Genomic DNA, 21,100 nt, shown 5'->3' on the forward strand with positions numbered 1-21,100 from the left:
CATCTTTGTTGTCATTTCTGAAATATGACTACAAAAACAATGTGTCTCCTTTTTGCCCAGTCCCTCCCGGGAGATGAGTTTTCGTTACTTAACTTTTTTCTAGCTCTTTTTTGCGGGGAATTCTTGGTGGCGTTGGTGGTGGTCTACCGTTAGCTATGAACCCAGGAGTCTCTCCTCAGGCAATCAATTAACACACCTTTTTAGTGGTGGCGGTGGTGGTGGGTGGATGGAAAGGAGGAGCAGCAGCTGTAGTTGGAGATGGAGAGAAACCCACGTACAGAGCCCCCATCGTTGACAGGCGACAGTTACAAATGCATCCATCGCGAGTCGCGAGTGGCAAGTCGTGGGCCTGCAGCCTGCAGCCGCCACACTAATTAACATATAAATTTAGAGGTGTTGCTGTGTTATTATGAATGAAGCCAAAGATGACGGACGACTCTGGTCTGGGCAGAGAGTGGTAGGCACTGCCACACTGCCACAATCTATAATATGCATCGCATATGCAAGCCAAGGTCGATATCAGTTCCGTTCAAAACTGCAGCAAATCCAAAGAGACGACTGCTTTGGAGTTTATGGCCAAAAGGGGGTGGTGGCTGGGGGCTGGGGGCTGGGGGGAGCCACAAACCAAAGATTTATTGGCATGTTATTCTAATTGCTATTTATTAGCGGTGGGAGCAACACAGCTGCCTCGCTGTCTGACAGACGCTCACTTATTCAGTTAGTCATTCATTCAGTTCATTCATTCGTTCATTCCCCGAGTGCTTGCTGGCTGGCTGTGTGGCTGTGTGGCTGTCAGGCCATCAAATGTGCAAATTAGTTGTTGCTTTTGTCTCTGTGCATGTGCTTAACCCACTTGCCTCAGCCACAGGCATGTGCCTCGAATCGAATCGAACAGCAGCTACTACGATATTTTCTGTATACGATTATTCGTGCGAAAGTGTTGTACATGCATATTTGTTAAATGTCAAGAAAAATTATTTATTAGTGTTTGGAATCGATTGGATATATGTATGAATGTACTATAAATAGTAATATTGTATAATTCAAGCGTATTCCCGCTTGAAGCACACACAGACACAGATATATACATATATATTCATTTAGGAACCCTTTAAGTACATTTTATAACACCCAAACCAGAAAAGAAGAGACAGAAAAGGCAGCAAAGGTTGTAATCAAACAAAAAATACACTAAAATATAGACAGAGAGACGAATGGGTCGACGAGGATCGACCCCTGCCCTCCCCCTCCACAGAAGTCTTTGCCAGAAACCTCTTTCCAGATCACCCTTCAATTTCCACTCTACCCTCAATCCCCAACTCTTCGCCCAACGAAGGAAACCCTGGATGTAGCTCCGCAGATCTGTCGTCGTTCCTATGGATACGCCTACTCCTTCTTATATATTTCTTCTAAAACATATCATCACATTGGCCTTGAGTCAGTTCAAACTCTTGGAAAAAATGGTATACGGGTTTGTTTTATGGATTTCCTCAGTCTGAAACCAGGAGCAGTAGAGTAAACAACTAAATTTCTTGTTTAATTTTCAGTTTTGTGTTTTTTTGGATTCCAGTAAGAAAAAAGTGAAGAAAATTTGTACAAAAAAATTGTGAAAATAATTTGAATTTTTTGGTTTTATTTTTGTAGAACTATTAAAATCAAAATGTGCTGTGGACCTTGTGGACCTTGTGGACCGTGCTGCGGCGGCTGCTACAGCCCTTGCTGTAGTCCTTGCTGTGGCCCGTGCTGTGGACCCTGTGGACCCTGTGGACCCTGCGGACCCTGTTGCAGTCCCTGCTGTGGACCGTGCTGTGGACCCTGTTGCGGCGGTGGATGCTGCAGCAGCTGTGGTCCATCCTGCTGAGCCATGGCCAACGTCCGTCGAATCCAAAAAGGCGCCAACTAACTGATTGTTAAGTTCCAAATATCTCTGCTGATTTATTCGACTTGAAAACAAGATCAAGTCGTAATAAACCTGGAATCGGACGAAATTTAAGGTGTTTTTGTATGTGGGAGTGGGTGGGGGATTGCGGTTCATTATCGGACAGTGTCACTAGTCTGACATAATACTCAAAAACCTACAGGATCGAGTGGAAATACTTATAGTAGAGCACGACAGATATAATTTCCAAGGTTTTTCTGTGTCAGTGCGAAGGTTTCGTCATGGCTATATGGATTCCGGCTACGAGTTCTGTTGAAGACTTAAAAACTATAATCAGAATCGTAGTACCCTTTGGCATAAAATTCGAAGACAAACAGTGTATACTGGTACTGCCAGGATGTGACAATGCGAGCAAGGCTCTGCAAAAAGAAGCATTCAAGAAATACCAAACTTTATGGTATTTTTTGTTTTGGTATGATTCTAAAATTTGTTTGGTTTTATGCGTGGGTCCCAAGCAATTTAGGATTTAGCGGTCTTTGAGTATTTTCAGTATATTGTTGGTATTTTCTAGTATTTTTATGGTATTAAAATTTCAGGTATATTTATATAAATTTTCCCAAATTTCAATGAATCTATATATATTTAGTTAATTATTTCTAGCTAGACATTTTTGTTTTTGTGAAATAAATACCAAAGAATCTGTTGCTTGATTAATTTGTTCCCTTAAGATCCTTTTCGTTGCTTAATTTAATCATTTTCTTCTCAATGTATATACCCCACTGATGGGAAATGCCACAGAAGTGAAACACTCTGAAAAACTCTTCTTAATCAAGCAATTTCTAGCATATTTCCACCACTCGAGTGTAAACATTAAGATCCATTTGAATCGCTCATTGCTCTCCCTAATGAAGAACTCCCACTATCCCAGACCTAATCGTGATCGATCGATAGCAGTCGTGATCGATTGATATTTATCTTATAGACCAGACTGAATACTCATTAGTTCTGGATTAATGATCACCCACACTCCCCCGGTCTGTGCTGGTCTGGCATTTCCATTCCAGTTTCCATTTCCAGTTTCCACTTCCACACAGCCAGGCCATACCGAGACGTTCCTCTTTCCGCTTCCACGATCACAAACACCCACAGACTTTTCAGCGGCTGTAATCTCAAGAGAACTCAATCAATGCGGGGCCGGGGCTATACCATTTCGATCATCCGTTAATTGCAGCTAATGAATTTGTTTACGGATAAGACCATTTCCAGTACGCGATCTGATAGATCTATTCTGTAGTAATCTGTAGTTCTCACCTCCACCCACCAGGCCCGCGAGCGGCTGTTTTGTAATTAGTTTCTCTCTCGCGCGAGGAAATTACAAACGACTACGCCCCGCGACGGTTTGTGGGCGTTTCGGGGCCCAAAAGGAGATCGCTCGTAAAACGTTTCATAGCGGATTCTCTCTTGGGGGGGCCATAAAGCCCCGCAAATCGCTATAGAGAGAAAAAAACCAAATTAATATGCAACATTTCGTGTAATTCGCCCACCGAAGCCACGCCACAAAAAACACTTCCTTAATAAAGCCCAGGGTGATCTCTCTGTCTCTTTCTCTATCTCTCTCTAGGGGCAGACTAATGCGTGCATAATTTTTAATAAATATTTTTCAAGATCTCCCTGAACAGCTGCGCAGCCGTCTCGAAGAGAGAGAGAGAGAGAGAGAGACTGCCCGTGGAGGCAGGCCAGGCAAAACGCTTCCTGGTTTAATTAATAAAAAGCCGCAGAAAGCACTGAAGGCACCCGAGGCTCCGACGACCACGACGACGACTCCTTGGCCAACTTGTCAATCAACAACATGGCTGCAAAAACATGGCTCAAACGGTGTGGTGGCTGTGCTGCACTGGCTCTGATCTGCTCTCATGATGATTGTAATTATCAATTTTCATTATCAGGCTCAAACCCTGAGGATAGCCCTGACAGTCAAACACTTCCGTTTTGCCACTCGTTGCAGGTACATTGAACCATCTTCTGTCTCTCTGCCTCTGCCCCTCTCCACTCCAGGCCTATCCCCCCACCACCCCCTGAGAAACCAGCAGCATCTCTCGCTTATCGGTTTGCTGCTCAGCCAGCGCCGCTCATGTCCCTCCTGTCTGTATCTCAAGCAGGTTTTTCCTTTGCGTTTTGCTGCTGAAAATTATGCACTTTGTATGCAGAAAAGTTGGCGAGGCGATAAAAATCTGCATAATTCCAAGCCATAAGTTTATTGCCGTTTTCCTAGCCACAAGATACCCGTACCACAAGACCCACAAGATACAAGATACAAGAGTGAGATGTACAGCAACAACAACAAAAAGGGGGAGATTTTTTTTTGTTTTCTCCCTGCCTGCCCTTTCATAATCGTAATCAATATTAAGTTATATGATAAATTATCTGCGGGATAGCTGCCCAAATTGCAGCATTTAACTTGTCAAAGGGAAATTATCGGAAATTATGCTAAAAAGGGTCTCAAACCGCTGGAAATTACTTTCGGAACTTAACTGTCAATTTGTCTCAAGGGTTTATCGGGCGAGTGATCGAGTGGGCCATCGATGGCTTTGACTGGCAGGGTGTGGTGGGAGAGAGAGTTGCCAGATGGACAGGAAAGTGGAACGGGAATAAAGTAGAATAGGGTTCTATATGGAGTTTATAGTACACACCAAAAAGATGGACATTTCATTCCTCTTTTGTGATTGCCCGACGTTTAGAGGGAAGTACGAGGCACAGAAGGAACCCACAGATTTATCTCCGATTTAAAATCCCTTCACTCCTTTTTTGGATCTCCCACAAAGTCCCACCCACAGCCACCGAAAGCCCAAAACCCAAACCCAAATCAAAACTAAACGAAAAACACCTTGCGGCCGTTGTCTGGGTCTAGCCCTGAATCAAGTTCAGGTGCAACAACAGACCCAAAACAAATGAAATCCTAATAACTTTGGGGGCAACCAACAAACCAACAAAAAAAGTGCCACAAGTCCAGACGGAGTCGAGACCCCCCGAGAGAGAGAGAGAGACAATAAGAAATTGGTTGCACCTGCAGCACCTACAAAAAAAAGGGGGCTCGGGCACGTAATTGTCCGAGTGGGACACACAAATTGTGGCAGGAAAGAAGGAAAGCCACAAAGCAGGAAAGCAGGAAAGGGAGCAGGCATCAGCGGCGGCGGCTTCTCTTTTGTGGGTAACCCAGAGCCCAGAGCTGTGGATTTGCTGGAGGGCCCAGCCAAGGCGGAAAAAGGGGCAACTGATGAACGGTTGATGATGATGGCAGATACTTTCTAGGCAGCATAGGACTACAATGTGTTGGGCAGGAATAGAGCTGCCTAGTCGCAGAATGACAAATGAAATGGAAATCGGCTTTTGAGCGAGGTTTTACATGGGTTTATTTCATTTTTAATTCGAGTCTGGCAATGCTTTTTGGCATAGAATAAGACATTAAGGCAATGCCAGGATCTAAAAGCGGAAATTCTAGGAATAAAAAAAGGAATTTAATCAAATTTACATTAATGTATTTAAGGGTTTAAAATCCATTTGTTTTGGCCTGGCAATGGCTCTATGAAATGACAATTAAATTTGGCAATGCTGTAGGTCTATATTGAGGTTATGTAAAATTTCTATAAGAATATATCTTGTATATATTCAAGTAATTATGTATTTTTTGGCAACAATTTCCTTAAGGAGTGCAACAAATTTGGCAAATTTATAAAGGATAGATTCGAATTTATAAATAAATCATTTTTTTACTTGAAGATCTCTTCTTTTTCTTAGGTTCCATTTAAAATACCAAAGCAAGAAATACCATCCCAAAAATTGCAAAAATGTTCTGTAAATTTTATGAATAATTTCCAATAAATTGTATCTTAAATTTCCGGACCCTTGGCCACACCAATCAATCAAAAATCCCATAAATATTACCCCATATAGTAAAAATCTTTCCCAATTGCTATTTTTCCTCCTACTTAAATTTAATTAATTATTTTTTGAATAATTAAATCTCTTCAACTGCTGCCAAAAGAAAGTAACTTTTAGATAGTTGTTGAAATTTATTTCCTGCCTCTAACCGCCTCACAATTAGCCACGCCCTCTTTCTCTATCTTTCCTTTCTTTCTATCTTTCTATCTGGTTTCCACACAGGCAGGTAGCACTCCCGACATCCGGTTAGTGCTTACTTTGTTGCTCTGTTGCTGGTGTGCTTCTGCTGCAAATGTTAATTAAATACCTGTCCATCTATTAAAAACATACGTAAATTTATGTTGTTAACAAGGAAGTGCGCTCTGGTATGGTCTGTGCGCATGCGCACACTTTTATTATTATCATCGTCGTCCGCGTCCGCGCCGTCGTAGCCCGTCGCTCAAGCGCACATCAAGCGATGGCCAGGTTACCATTTGGCCAGCATTTCCACCTCCTCTCCAGCTCTCCAACGCCTCTGCTGCAGAGAGTCTCTCTCTCTCTTGTAACTGTTTGCAGCCATTTGCATATGTCGCCGAACGTTTGCGGGTTTTAACGATGCTGGGACTGGGACTGGGGCTGCTGCGACTGTCGCCACGTCGCTACGTCATTCGCTAATTGGTCGAGATACAAATCGCCACGAGAGAGTGACGACAATGAAGGCTATGGCTATGGCTATTGCTCTGGCTATGAGGAAGAGGATGTGGAAGAGGCGTTGCCTGGACGACAACGACTGCTGCTGCTGCTGCCTAGAGTAGTGCCATACCGGTCATCATTACCCTGGTATCCGAATACAGCACTCCACCTCCACCTCCACTCCACTCCTTGCCTCCTCCTCCTGCTCATGGGGGCACTTTCTTTCGCCCGGTGCGTTGCCTCTGTCAAATATTTGCTCAAGTGTTTTTGTTGTTGTTTTTTTTTTTGTCTGCTGGACAAGGCGCAAGCAATTTGCTTTATGGGATTTACTTGTACTAGCGGATAGACGGCAGGCAGGCAGCAGGCCTGCATTTTTTTGGGAAAGTGGACATCGAAAATTTGGTTAGCCTTAATGCACATTCAAGGTGTGAAAACCGCACACCCCCATCCCCCTATCCCCTTGCGACGAAAGCAGAACTGGTTCGCCAAGTAGTGGGGTACGCATGCGCGTCTCTGGAGGAGGAGGAGGAGGAGGCGGCGTAGATCTCGATTGGTCTCTCCTCTAAATAGTTCGATTTCCCAATGCTAAAATCTCTGTCGATCTGTCTGTCTGTATGTCTGTCTGCCTGTTGCCACGGCGGTCATTAAGTTCAGTTTCAAAGAGGTTATCGCCTTAAGATGTCAATTGCTGAACTAGTTCTTGATGGGGGGCTTGGGTGAATGTCAATTGAAAGAACTATTTCTGGAGATCAAACTGGCATTCAAAAGTTGTGGCACTGCAATAGGGGAGCAAAAACAACGATGGTTTGGGAATGGTGCTATAGAGCGATACATCGATAGATCGTTTCAGAGAAAAAGTCGAATTGAGAAGTTTTGAAAATTAAAATCAAAATCAAAAAAAATTTAATTTCTACAATTTTGTTGAACAAAATATGTAAAAAATTAAATTAAAGCGCAAATTTGTAATTTGAAAAAAAATTATTTACCAACATATTTTGAGCCATTCGACGGCGAAATCTTTACATCTTTTTCTTTTGCCCATAAAAACCACCTGCTGAATGACTCACTCACAGAATTCCCTTGACAATCGTAGCCGCCTCAAAACTACTAAAAAAAAATCTTATCTCAAATTAGGCAAATATCTATTGGAATTCATGGAAATGCCAATCGATAAGCGATCTATTAAAAAGTATGTCAATAAGAACTCACCTTTGTTCTGTACAACGGATTGCTAAAGTCCCAGTCGGGTGCCACAAACAGATATCCGCATTTGGAGACCTTGCGCGATGCCTAAAGACGAGAGAAATGTGGGGAAAAGATATTGGTTTAATATTTATGATAATATCACAAGAGGAGTGTTGAATAAGAAGATAATGAAGAAATATCAAGGCTAATAAATTACATAATTGTTGGTGGAACAGGAAACTATAACAAACAAAATTATGTAAATATTTACAAATATTTTATTTATGAAATATTTCGCAAATTATGCAAAAAAGAAACCAAAACAAATAGAAAACAATCTGCAAAAAATCGGTTATCATATCTGCGCTTGTCTTTTGACCAAAAAAATATACAACAAATATTTAAATGGTTTTTTAATTAACAAAAAACTACCCAAAAAAAAAAAAAAAAAAATGTTAGCTCAGTTTTTATCGGTTCCGTTGCCTGCTTATCGCCGAGAGTTCTTTTGTTGTTTGTGTGTGTGTGGCGCACGTGTCGCTAAAAGATACAAGTTTGTTTGTTTGTATCTGTACCATTTTTTTTTGGGGTTTTTGGCTTGCCCATAACTATCCGTCTAAGCCATGACTAATGTTAATGACGTGCGCCAATTTAACTGCCGGCACAGCGGCTGTTGTGGCGGTATTTTTTTTTTGTACAAATAAAATAAATTACAACCAGACCACTTTGGCGGTCTGTATATATCCAACAGTTACACAGATACACAAATATATACATATATAGTATATATAGTGGCAGTGTGGGGGGGAGGGGAGGGTCTTGGCCTTTTGCACACCTCTTGGAGTCCCGCCAAACAATAAGCGACAATTGGGGCTGCTTTTAAAGTGGATTTTGGTCGTTAGTCGCGCCCCACACACGCCATTAAGCCGCCGCTGCTGCTGCTGCCAGTCGGGTCTTTGGTCTAGTTTTGCTTTTGTTTTCTTTAGCTCTTTTTTGTTTTGACAAAGCTGAAAATGAGAGTGCCAAGTGGGGGCACAATGTGGATGCAATTGAACCTCCACCCGGGCTGAACTGCGGCATTTAATTTGCGAGCAACAGCATCAGGCAGTGGTCGGTCGGAGGTTCGCCAATCAGTGGGTAATTAAAGGAAAATGAGTGGGAAAACTACAAAGAAAAGTGGGGATATACTGGGGCTACTGTGGTGTCCAACACCTCTAAAAAATCCAACAAATAGATACCCTTTTATGGCCTACATAAACCCCACTTTTCTTTACATATTCCCCGATCTAGGCTCCATTTAAAACCCCACCCTAATCGGGGGACCTGCAATTAAGTCCATCAAAGTATACGTCCTACCGATCACCCCCCACCCCCGCCGTCTTGGACCTCTGGTCATGTCTTGTAAGCTGACACCATAAAATGTTTACAGCAAACAGAAAAATCAACCAAAGCCCCCGAAAATGAAAACGAAATGTGTAACACGGTAGTTCCCACCAGCCATTCCATGGCACTCCATTCCATGGCACTCCACACTGCTCTGCACCACTCACTCGGGGCTTGTTTCGGCTCTCCAACTATCCAACAACTTAGCGGAAAAACCTCCCACTACCACCAGCAGACCTCCCACTCCATCTACCCCTACTCCTTACTCCAAGGAGGTCTCTAATCCCAGCTGCTGCTCTGAAAACTCCACTTCTACCCCTACTATATGCAATGCCATATACACCAAGGGGGAAATTAATAGCAACAAGAGAAGATATACTATCTTTACAAACGGATTTCTGTTGCTTTATAGGAATTAAGGCAAGTTTTTAGCAATTATTTGGGAGTAAAGTATAGGTTTTGAATGATTTATTGACTTTTTAAACTAATTTTTGGCATTCTTATGACGCTTTTCGATCTTATAGCGATCGTTTCTACTAGATTCTCAAAAAAAAAGTCAGTGCAACCGAATGATTTTTGTAGACAGGATGGACAGAACAAGCTTCCCATGGCGCTCTCTGGCTCTCTCCCAGAGTTGCTTAGCGGCAAAGGGTGGAAAGTGTCTTCAGATCAGGCATGTTCTCAAGAAGAGCGGACTCTCTGCCGATGGGGCTTAGCAGTAAAGGGTGTTTTCTCTCTCTAACTATTTCTTCCAGCGAGGCTTAGCAGTGAGGGGTGGGTTTTAATATCCCTCAAAAAGATCTCACAGCTAGCTAACTCTCTCCCAAAGTGATTTACGAGTAAAGAAGAGGGTTTTCTTCCCCTACATTTCTCACTCTTCCAGTGTGGCTTAGCACCATTCCCTCTCTTCACAGCTAGCTCTCTCCCGGCGAGATTCCTGCTTCAGCAGACTCTACATTTCCCTGCTTTTTCACAGTTTTCCTGTCTCCAAGTGCTACTATTTTCTTGCACTGCCATTGTATGCATTTTTTGGGGTCTCGCTGGCTGGCCTGGCTTTCTGGCCTGGCTGTCTCGTTTGCAATTACGTCTGGCTAATTTTATTTATCTGTTGTTGTATTTTTTGTCTGCATTTTGTTTTTGTTTTTTTTTTGCATTTTTATGATATTTTGTGTGGTGTTGTTGTTGCTGTTCGGCGGTGGGTCGTTTAAATGCGCCATTAACATTGATTTATGTGAAAAGTCGCACGTTTGTATTCAAATGGGGGGATCACTGGGGCTACAGACAGAGAGAGGGCGAATGAATGAGTGAGAGACTTGCAACTGTTGCAAGTTGCAAGTTGCAAGTTGCAAGTTGCAAGTTGCAAGTTGCAGTGGCAGTAGTCACTGATTTTTGCAACTTGCAGTAGCCGTTGCAGTGGAAACAGCTGCTGTCAGGCTTTCATCAGGTTCAAGTCAGTCGACACGTTTTCCACATAAATTTCAATGGGTCCCAGGCCCCAACAAAAAAAGTTAAGTGACAGAAATGGTTTGGTTTGGGCCTTAGTGGGTTTTAGTGGGCAGCAGGCCGGCAGGCACCTTCTAACGACTCGACTCACACGATCCCCCAATTGCGATCTACTTTTGTCACACAAAAAAAAAATCAGGCTAAAACCCCGTTTTGGCTACCACACGTACCACACACAACACTCGACTCGTAAGCCCCCGTGCGCTTACAATACTCGTAAATTATCAATGCCAGTCGCAGTCGTCTGGTTGTTGTTTGCACAAATACCAAAAACAAAAAAAAAACACCGAAAAATTGTTTAAAAAATCGGTGAAAAAAAAATCGTGACTAAATGAGTCACAATTGTCTTCCAAATTGTGCGAACACTATGTTTTTCTTTCAGTTCCCCCAAAAAAAGAATTGATCAAACACGGCCGGGTAACCGATCGGGGCTTATATGGCGGCTTGGATACTCTCAGGAAATGGTGCTCTTCAAACGCGGCTTGAGAAATTGCTAAATGAATAAATTATACAAATTATTTGTACGAAAACAAGTGTGGGAAAATCATAAAAGAAGGTTAAATATGTGAAGAAGAATCTATTTATAAATAAAGATCGCATTTGTGTGCCCTAGAAAATTCCTATTTTTTGAGTACAGCTTCAGTTTTTGGATGTGGAATAAATTCTGAAAAATAATTGGATGTGGGCGCGAATAAATTAAAACCCATCTAAAATATAATTCTCTTCCTTAAATTCCACTACCTTCTGTTTATTTTTTTTTAGGGTATTCTCAAAACAAATCCCAAGTAAAAAAAAAAACCAAAACACATGCTGGAAATTTATGCATCGCGCATGTCGCTGCTGACACACAAATGGAGGATTTTTCCAAAGAGATAGAGCGGGCGGTGGTGGAGACCTTGCGCGTGCAGAATTTCGAATGCGCTGCCCCAGAGGGTAGCCAGAGGTGGGCGTGGCCCTGCCCCAAACGGGGCTAATGAAGCCAAGTGCCTGGCGTGGAAAAAACAAAAACTAAAGCTGATTGATCAGGCCAGATCTCTCGGCAGTGGCAGCGAATGGAATGAGTAACTCAAATACGAAATACGAATACGTTTACGTTCACGAATGCTAATGACAAATCAAAAGGTTGTGTGACAGTCATTTCGGGGTTTGATTCCAAGGTGAAGTTTGCCTTGGATTTTGCTGAAGAATAAAAGGGTTTTGTTTTCAAAAGGCATGGATTCCTCCATTATTCTTCTTTTAATTATTTCATTGCACTTTTAATTTACTCTTAATTAATAGAAGTCACTAAATAATCATGAACTTTGATATGCAACCAGTTCTTTATCATTCAAATATAACCATTATTTATTCCATAGACTATAAAATACTCAGCGGAAAACCATAGAAAGATTAATGGGAATAAAAACTAGTTCAGTTTAATTTATGGAAATTAAATAAAGTAAAAGGGAAACCAAGTCCATTATTACCAGAGATTATACACTCGATCTATGATTAAATTTATAATTAATTCTTAGATTTAGTGAAGGTTATTGAAGATTTATTCTTAAGTATTAGTTGAATAGATTTCTAAATTTTGTGATATATTCAGAAAAATCAAAGGTATACAACATTTTATTACATTAATATAAAATATTATTATTATATAGAATATTTTAAAGCAACAAATTTCAATGTTACAAGTATTAGAAAAGTAATAGAACGACATATATATGTATATTTTTTTGTATTTTAAAATATAGGATATTTTAAAGAACCAAATTTCAAAGATACATATATGTACATATATATTTCTTTGTATTTAAAAAAAAATTGTTTCTTTAGTGAATAATTTTTTCTATATTTTTAAGACTTTTTTATGTATGAAAACAAAGTTTAAATATGTCTTAAAAATAGAAAATTTCAAAGACTTAAAGCAAAGAAAACCCCATGAAATGCATGTCTCAATGAATATTCACATTCTCAAAACCCCAAAATAAATACACAAAAAAACACACAAAATTCAATCATGCAAATGCAATAAGGCCTCTCCGTCTACGACTAGAACAACGATTATGTGTGCGAATCGAAACGAATCAAATACCAAATACTTAATACTCAAAAGAACGATCAAACGAATACGAATACGACTACGAATACCTGAATACTTACTGGTTCCATCGTCTATTGCGCAAGCGTGCAAGAGAGAATACGAATAGAGAATAGAGAATAGAGAATGTTCATTCGGTTAGTCATAGAATTAATAAACTAAGAGAGAGAGGAGCCACCAGAATGACTCAATTAACAGCAGCAGCAGGAGGGGGTTGGGGACTGCCTGCGGATGATGCATTTTGACATTTAGCCACATTCGAGAGATGACATTCAAGACATTCGCGATGAGCAGGCAAGCCTTAGAGGCTGCAAATGAATTTAAATTGCATGAGAGACGAGACCAACTTGTTTTCGATTTAATTTGATAAGAAAATAACCCAGAGCCAGGGGCACGGGGGGGGGGCACGGGGGGGCATACTTATGACTGTGAAAATGTCAAATCAAAAGTCACGTTTTTCACTCACTCGCTCGGTGGCGGCTCGGCTCGTCCGCTGATTTATTGGCCAGAGACTGGGCTATTAACTGACTTGAAATGCTTTGGCCATAAATCGACCAGACCAGAGCGGGCCACGAGGAAAATTTCACTTTTGCCTTGGATTGGCCCCGGCCGCCTGATGTTGCTAATAAGCCAAAAACCGATTGACAAATAAACAATTTGTGGCATCCCCTCCACACACACATACACACATAAGTATCCAAGTATCTGTGTATCTATGTAGCTATACGCACACGTGTGTGGATGTCAGCACAGGCAGCACAAAACTCGCTTTTGGCCTGTCGAGTGGAAAGTTGTTTGCAGCTTCAATCTCTTTGGGGATCGCTTGTTTGAATCTCTTGGGCTTTTAACTCAATTTCCAGCCAGCTTCAACTTCAACATCCACTATGGCTATGGCTGTATTTATTTATTTAAGTTTGTCTATTTACACATGTGTATTTTTCAATAGCAACCGCGAGCGCGCGCCGCTGCCGAGTTTCTAAGTTTTGCGGCGGCAGTAAAACCCCAACAACATCCTCAAACTACTAACCACAAACAACAAAAACAAAAGACTAAATCATCATTAGCCACATCCAGCCATCCATCCATCCAGCCATCAAACCAACAAACCAACCATCCATCCATCCATCCATCGAATGGCTGTAGCTTTTTTCCTGCATATTTATATTTATTGTATTTTATATTAACATTAAATATATTAATAAATATTTATTTGGCTATATCCCGAAATATAAATTTTAAAGCCTTGAAGTAGCAGTTTACGAGGCTAATTGTTGATTAATGATCCATCATAGATGATGGATACATCAATAGTTGTAAAACTACGAATAAAAATATTTAAAAAACGAGTTTAAAGTCCTTGGAGCTTATTTACGGGAAACTATAAACCCATTTCTTTGATAAATGATCCATTGATGGATGATCGATGTATCAATATTTTGTGATGTCTGTCTTATTTATTGAAGCTCTAAGTATAAAAGTGTTTAAAATATTTATTATTAGTCCTTGAAGTACTATCGATTGTAGATTTATCATCCAAAAACATCTGTTTATTTTTCTAATAAAGAAACCTGCATCTTTAGAGCACCAATATTTGATTGATGATCAATTTAAGCCCTCTACAATTTGATTGATTTTTCTATAATTTTGGTAATTAAAACATAACCCAAAGTATATTTAATGAATTCTAACTAAAAGATTTATAGATTCAAGAGCTTTCAACAACCTGCTTGGATTCCATTTAACATTTAAATTGAAAACCAAATTCGAGTTCGAATTCCAATGAACATCTATCTTTCGAGGGGGAATTTCATTCACCAAGCAAGACTCGATTCGTATGCTAATTAGGAATTGTCTACGTGTATAAACATTTTTGTGGTTAAATACATCAGAATTCCCTGGAAAAACAATAACAAAATTCCCTGGTAAACAATACAAAAATTCACTGGAAAAAAGACTGCAAATTCCTTTAAAAAGACTTCAAAAAGATCCCAGAAATTCTCCAAAAATTATACGATGCAACACAATGATTTCGGGCATTTTCAGCATATCTTTTGCATAACTCGTCTTATTGGTATTTTCGGCATTTCCTCTCGCCAGGGAAAATTACAGGCCATCAATTCTTGTAATTGAACCATCAGAAATGTAAAGCAAAAGGAGGTCCCGTCCTCTGGTGCTCCTCTGTGGCTCCGTAAGTGGGCCAGAGATCCATGAAAAACAAGATTGAGTGAGACCATTGGGTATACGACGAGGTCGTCAATCGATGAATGAAAAACATGTATTTTTTTTTCCTTTGGTTATCGATGGGGAGGTCTCTCTCTTTAGAGGTCGACCGATCGGTCCGTCTGTATATAATTAATGTGTGAGAACAACTTTCTTCGATGACCATGAATCGATCCGATCGCCAGAGTCGCGAATGCGGACTTCCAATGAAATAAAAATGAAAGTGGGACCTCCTCAACCGAACACCAAAGAAAAAAAGGGCCGTCACCGTCACCGATCTTAGGCGCGATTAAACCAATGGCAAGGCTAATCTCTGCTCATTCATAAATACATAAGTATACAGCCGCCACGCATGGCATGGCATGGCATCGCATATGGCATCGCATATGGCAGCAACGTATGACATGAAATATGATTAATAAGTTTCGCACGCTTATTAAGTCCCCGCTGGTAGTGCGATCGAAGAAAGTGGTTTGATAAACCATAAGAGACAGGTTGAGTGACTGCCAAAGGGAGAAGGAGGAAGAGGAGGCGGCGGAGGAGACTGCTCTGCTCAGGGTTTAAGGGTAAACAGACAGGCGACCCCTGGCATCAGTCCATGGAATGAGTTGAGACAGACAGTCAGCGTGGGGGTTTATGAATAAACAGAGAAGATCGGGTGCCTATAATGGTCTTTTGAATGGGAATATACCCTAGGAATTATGATAGCAGAAAAAGGAGACAGGTGGAAAGGAAAAGAGAGAGATCTTTAGCAGATCCTGGCACTCAAACCAGCAGCACATGAGTTTTATCCCTCATAAAACCTTCTTTATTCCATTTGAAACATTCTTGTATGGTAAATCAACAATATTTTGAATACAGCCACATTTACACACTAGGAAAACCTTTGTAAAGCATTCCCTAAGCGAAAGGCTCGTGTGTGCCTACAATCCCAAAAAAATCTCTCATCCAAGAAGTTCTAACACTCTCTAAAAAATCTTTCTTTGTATAATATCATGTTAAGAAATACATATAATATTAGATCCAATAGAGAATCATCATTAACCCATTCCTTTCTTCCATTTTTAGACCCAACTTTACCCCAAAACCCATAATACCTTTCACCTAGACCTTTTTTTCAAGGGTATCGAAAATCGAAAGTACAAAAGAAATCGAAAGCGAAAACTGCACAACAGAAACGAAACAGAGAGAGAGAGGGAGAGGGAGAGAGAGAGAGAGAGACGAACATCAAGTGCAACAAACCGATGAACCGATGGAAGGGAGGAGCAACACCACCGGCAGGGGGAAAGAGAGAGAGACAGGGAGAGGGAGAGGAGCATGGCGAGGCGAGTGGCAAGTGCATGGCACGGCATGGCATGGCATGGCACTGGGTAGCAAGTGTGACTGACCAGCGGAGGCAGAGACGGCGGCGGCACTGCACTGCAGCTGGAAATGAAAGCGAATGTCGTCGTCGCCGTCGTCGTCGTCGAGAGTTGTGGTTGTGTTTCGGCGGTGGTCGGTGGTCGTTGGATCGTCGCCTGCGGTGCGCGGTCGCGCTTCAAGCTCCATTTACGAACAAAAACGCGGATCGAAGTGAGGGCCGAAACAGAGACAGAGAGAGAGAGAGAGAGAGACACACAGAAAGAGAGTGAGTGCGAGTGTGAGATAGGCAGACAGTCTGTCTGTTTGTTTCTCCGTCTGTCGATCCGGTCCACTCCGGAACTTCCCTGCAAGCGTTCGATCCCCCCCTCCCCCATCGAACCGCGATCTTCCGATCCGACCAGTTCTTCTCCCAAGAATTTCGAACCCTTTTTCCTCCCTGCCTAAGAGAGTGAGAAAGTTTCATCATGGGGCGACTCTGGCGACTCTCGATCTCGAGTTATTAACATAACATAATATTGACTTGGATGGGCCCTGCCCGTGTGCCCCATTGTGTAATATTCCCCACATGCCATAAAAAATAAACGAAAATACAAAAAAATTTATTGGAAATATGTGTTTTTTTTTTCTTTCTCTTTTTTACTGGGTTTTCACTTTCGTTTGTTCGATGGGAACCTACTGGCGCTGGTGCATGGTGCATGGTGCCTGGTGCATGGTGCATCCCATACGGGTATCATGCTGGCTTTTCGGATGAGATCACCTGCCGCCATCGTGTGACATCGTTTAGGCCACGCTAATTAGTCATCATTATGCACTGGAGAAAGGCCATTTAAAAAAAAAACAAAAAACAAAAGATGAAGGCGGACAATAAGGTGAGGGAGAGGGAATGATGGGTAGTAATAAATAAATATGGCAGTGGGTTAAAGAGGGAAATTTTTGTATAGATCTTTTGTGGTATTCTTTAGGAACAAGAGAATAAATTAAGGCACTGTTCTTAAGGTTTTTCTGGGTTAAAAGTATGAAGAACGAAGATAAAACTTTTATCTAGTTTTGACCTAAGATAAAAACATGTGATTCTTTTAAAAGTAAGGAATGGCTACACTTGGAAAAATATATTTTTAAACATTATACAAGATTTATCCTACAATATTGAACACTTTTCCTAGATTCTAGAACTATACTAGAAGTACAGGGTGCGCCTTTTTCATTTTTCGGTATTTAAATATTGTATATCTTTGAAAGAGAACAACCATCGATCCTTTAAAATTTAACTTAGATTAATTTTTGAACCTTGAATATCTTTGAATATTAATCAAGTGGCCGCCTTTATGGGACACACTAAAATGTGCCATTTTTCCAGCGTTTTCCATCACTTTTTCGAGCCTCTCGGGTGGTACAGCGAAGCGATGATTTAGGGCTAAGTGTTTGCCTTGAACTCGTCAATGGTGTGGGGGGCTTGCTGGCCTAAGCCTTGCTTTTCAAATAACACCACAAAAAGAAGACCAGAGGCGCTAAATTTGAAGCACTTGAGCTTAAGTACATTCGTATAATTGTTCGAATTTTAAAAAAGATCTTAAATATCAAAACTCGAATAAAACTAACAAAAACAATCATTAAAAATATTTCTAAATATAAACCAAAAATCAAGATATTTCCTCTTCCGCTCCTCCCCTGTACCTCCACAAAACCACACAATTTCCGTCATTTACAGATCCCGAAAACATCAATCTGGTTCTTTTTAATCGTGTAATCAATCCAAAATGCGACCTCCCTCCGATGATTTCCCTCCCATTATTATACTCGACCGCAAAATCAAATTACAAACTTACAATAAAAAAACGCAACAATTAAGGCATTATTCGAGTAAAAGAAACCTCACAAAACTAATTATAAATTGAAGTAAAAATTCATAAAAGAAATTCAACGTCATCTGGGATCTGGGGAGTAGGCGTTGACCACACACAAAGGCCCAGGGCCCAGACTGCACAGAAGAGTGTGTATTTTCTTTTCGTTTTTTTTTTTCGAAATTACAATAGAAAAATCTCTGTCAGAAATTGATTTTCAAATACGAGGGAAAACAACAGACAAGACGCAGCAGCAAAAAAAAATTACAAAACAATAGTTTAGAGGCAACATTTCACTTTCGATCGAGAGACACAGAGACACAGAGGATCAGAGGTGTTTAGCTTCATCATCTTTCGCATTTTTTGTGTGGAGACTTCTTCTGGCTGCTGCTGCTGCTGCTGCTGCTGCGTGTGGAGGCTGCTGCCACATGGTGGCGCGTTGCCTCTTCATTTGAAAGCCCCATTTGGCATTTTTTTTTTTCTTCGGTATCGACGTCCACCGATGGCTGGCTGGCTGGCTGGAAAATCGTGCACATGAATTTTTGGTGGAAGTAAAAGTAAAAATCACCTTCAACGTTTTTGGTCTGACTGCCAAGCCAGGCTGCCTGCCGCATATGTTTGCATTTGATTGTGTTTCTTTTTTGTTATTTTTTTGTTTTTTTTTCTTTCGTATTTTCAGTTTTATTTTTATTGCCGCACATGAGCTGGCAAAGACTCCCTCCAAAGCGGCGCGACGACGACGACTCGACTGTTGGGGCGATAGACATCGCCACATAGTAGTACTCGTACTCGCACACAGGTCGTGTCTGTCGGACAGACAAAGGGACGGACAGACAGATCGACAGTCAGCCCCATCGGTATTACAATTCATTTAGAAATGCATTTAAAAATACATAAAATACTTTGACGGGAAGGGAAGGCAGCTCCAGCAGCAGTAAAGAGAGTTTTGAAGGAAAATGAAAGCGAAAAGAATGCGAAAATGAAATGGAAAGTGGCAGTGTGTGTGTGTGTGGGGCAGTGTGACCATAGCTATGAACACAACATATGCGTGTGGCGGGGAAAATGAAAAGCTTGAAGCAAAAATTAACAGAAAGTGCAAGGGAAAATGAAAGAAAAGTGAAGTTTTTACTGCTTTAAAGTGTGACCAGCCCGGTTTGTGCCATTACTTGATACGGGAAGGGGGTCATACTAAGTTTCAGGAACTTAAGAAGGGGAAAACGAAAAGATTGAAGCAAGAATTTACAGAAATTGCAAGGGAAAATGAAAGAAAAGTGAAGTTTTACTATTTTAAAGTGCGACCAGGCCTGTGTGAATAATTATGTTATACCAGATTAGGGTCCTACTAATTTTTAAGGTCTCTAAAGATAGGAAAATGTAAAGTTTGAAGCAAAAATGAATAGAAATTTCAATGGAAAAACGAAAGAAAAGTGCAGTTTTTATTGTTTAAGAGTGTGACCAAGCTTCTTTGAGCAATTAATTAATACTAGAATAGGGTCTTACTAATTTTAAGGAAATTAAGGAGAGGAAAATGATTAGATTGAAGATAAAACGAGGGGGAACGTTGTGAGTTGCTGCGGACACCGCAACTCTACGGTTATACCCGATACTAAGTCAGTATGGCTCTCCTCCGGCAGACGCCGCTAATATTAAACGACACGACAAAGAGTGCGTGCGAGAGAGACAGAAAATCAGTCTGAGCGTGACGTCGGGCGCAGCGTAGCCACTGCAAATTGATTTGTTCCTTTTGGCTATACAAATTATCTGATTTGATCCAGATTCGGCAACCGAATAGATATGGTCATTATCTATGATTCTGCGTTTTTAGTTTTCTCGTATCTTTAAAATTGTGAATGCCACAGTTTTTCGTCCTTTGTGGGGGCGGAAGGGGGTGGGGCAAAATTTTGAGTTATACGTTTTATAGTGAGAACTAACAGTAGTGCGGATACCAAATTTGGTTACTCTAGCCTTAATAGTCTCTGAGATTTGTGAATATCCCCAGATTTTCGTCCTTTGCGGGGGCGGAAGGGGGTGTGGCGAAATTTTGAAACAAACTCGTCTCGGTCCGATATATTAGGAGTGTGGATACCAAATTTGGTTGCTCTAGCTTTTATAGTCTCTGAGATCTAGGCGCTAATGTTTTACTCTAAGCAAAGCCGGTTATGCTACGTGTGTGTTAGAGAGAGACAGGGCGAGAAAAAATGAAATTGTTTTCTTGATGCTGGCAATAATAATATTACGATCCAATTCAGATTCCGCAGTCTAAAAGATATGGTCATTCTCTACAATTCTGCGTTTTTGGTTTTATCGTATCTTTAAAAATGTGGATGCCACAGATTTTCGTCCTTTGTGGGGGCGGAAGTGGGCGGGGCGAAGTTTTGAAATATTTTTGTAGCAGTGACATATCACAGAAGTCTGGATCCAAAACATCCAAAATGTGTTTTCCATGAAAGGAATTCATCGATTAAGCGTATTAATCTGTAGAACCTCTGATATTTGTACTCAAAAAATAATTAAAAAATCCATAGAAATGTTTTGAATCTACTAAAACAATGTGGTCACACTAAATAAATTATTATAAATAAAATTATCCATAGATATGTATGTTCTAAAAGGAAACACAAATCTTTGAACAAATAAAAGCCATTAAACCACTTCCTGCAATCGTACATCAGTCCCACCAATTCCTTAAACACTCTTTTGCCTTCACAGTGTGACCATGTTTATTCCATTACACGACACCGAAAAGACTGTGGCCCGCTGTAAGATTGGTTCGCCCTCTGGTTGGGTTACATTACCAATCAACAGCAATCATCGTTATTTATGAGATTGCACAACACGATGATCGGTCTGAGAGGCCCGAAAAACGACGAAAAAATGGTACCCCAGGACCACCTGGATTGATTGTTTTTAAAGGTATCCCTTGAAATTAATCATCTGTCTGGATTTCAAGGAAAAACACAAGCAGTGAGAGGAGGAGAAGGAGGAGCAGCAGATGGGAGGGAGATAAGTACAAACAGAGGAAAAGGATAAACA

At 40.9% G+C, this 21,100-nt stretch overlaps 1 protein-coding gene across 3 annotated transcripts in view; it reads right to left on the reverse strand.

Moving 5' to 3' along the window:
• Nucleotides 1-21,100, reverse strand: part of LOC108162729 (protein outspread) — a 109,335-nt gene that overhangs the window by 39,094 nt on the left and 49,141 nt on the right. For 2 of the 3 annotated variants that reach the window (XM_033392530.1, XM_033392531.1), the window contains exons 2-3: nt 12,707-12,718; nt 7,700-7,780 (exon numbers count right to left, since the gene is read on the reverse strand). In XM_033392530.1, the coding sequence (XP_033248421.1) occupies nt 7,700-7,780; nt 12,707-12,718 (93 nt within the window). The remainder of the gene's footprint in view (nt 1-7,699; nt 7,781-12,706; nt 12,719-21,100) is intronic. The other variant, XM_017297597.2, reaches the window with a different exon arrangement.

Source organism: Drosophila miranda, chromosome 4 (genome assembly GCF_003369915.1).
Source record: "Drosophila miranda strain MSH22 chromosome 4, D.miranda_PacBio2.1, whole genome shotgun sequence".
Taxonomy (NCBI): Eukaryota; Metazoa; Arthropoda; class Insecta; order Diptera; family Drosophilidae; genus Drosophila; species Drosophila miranda.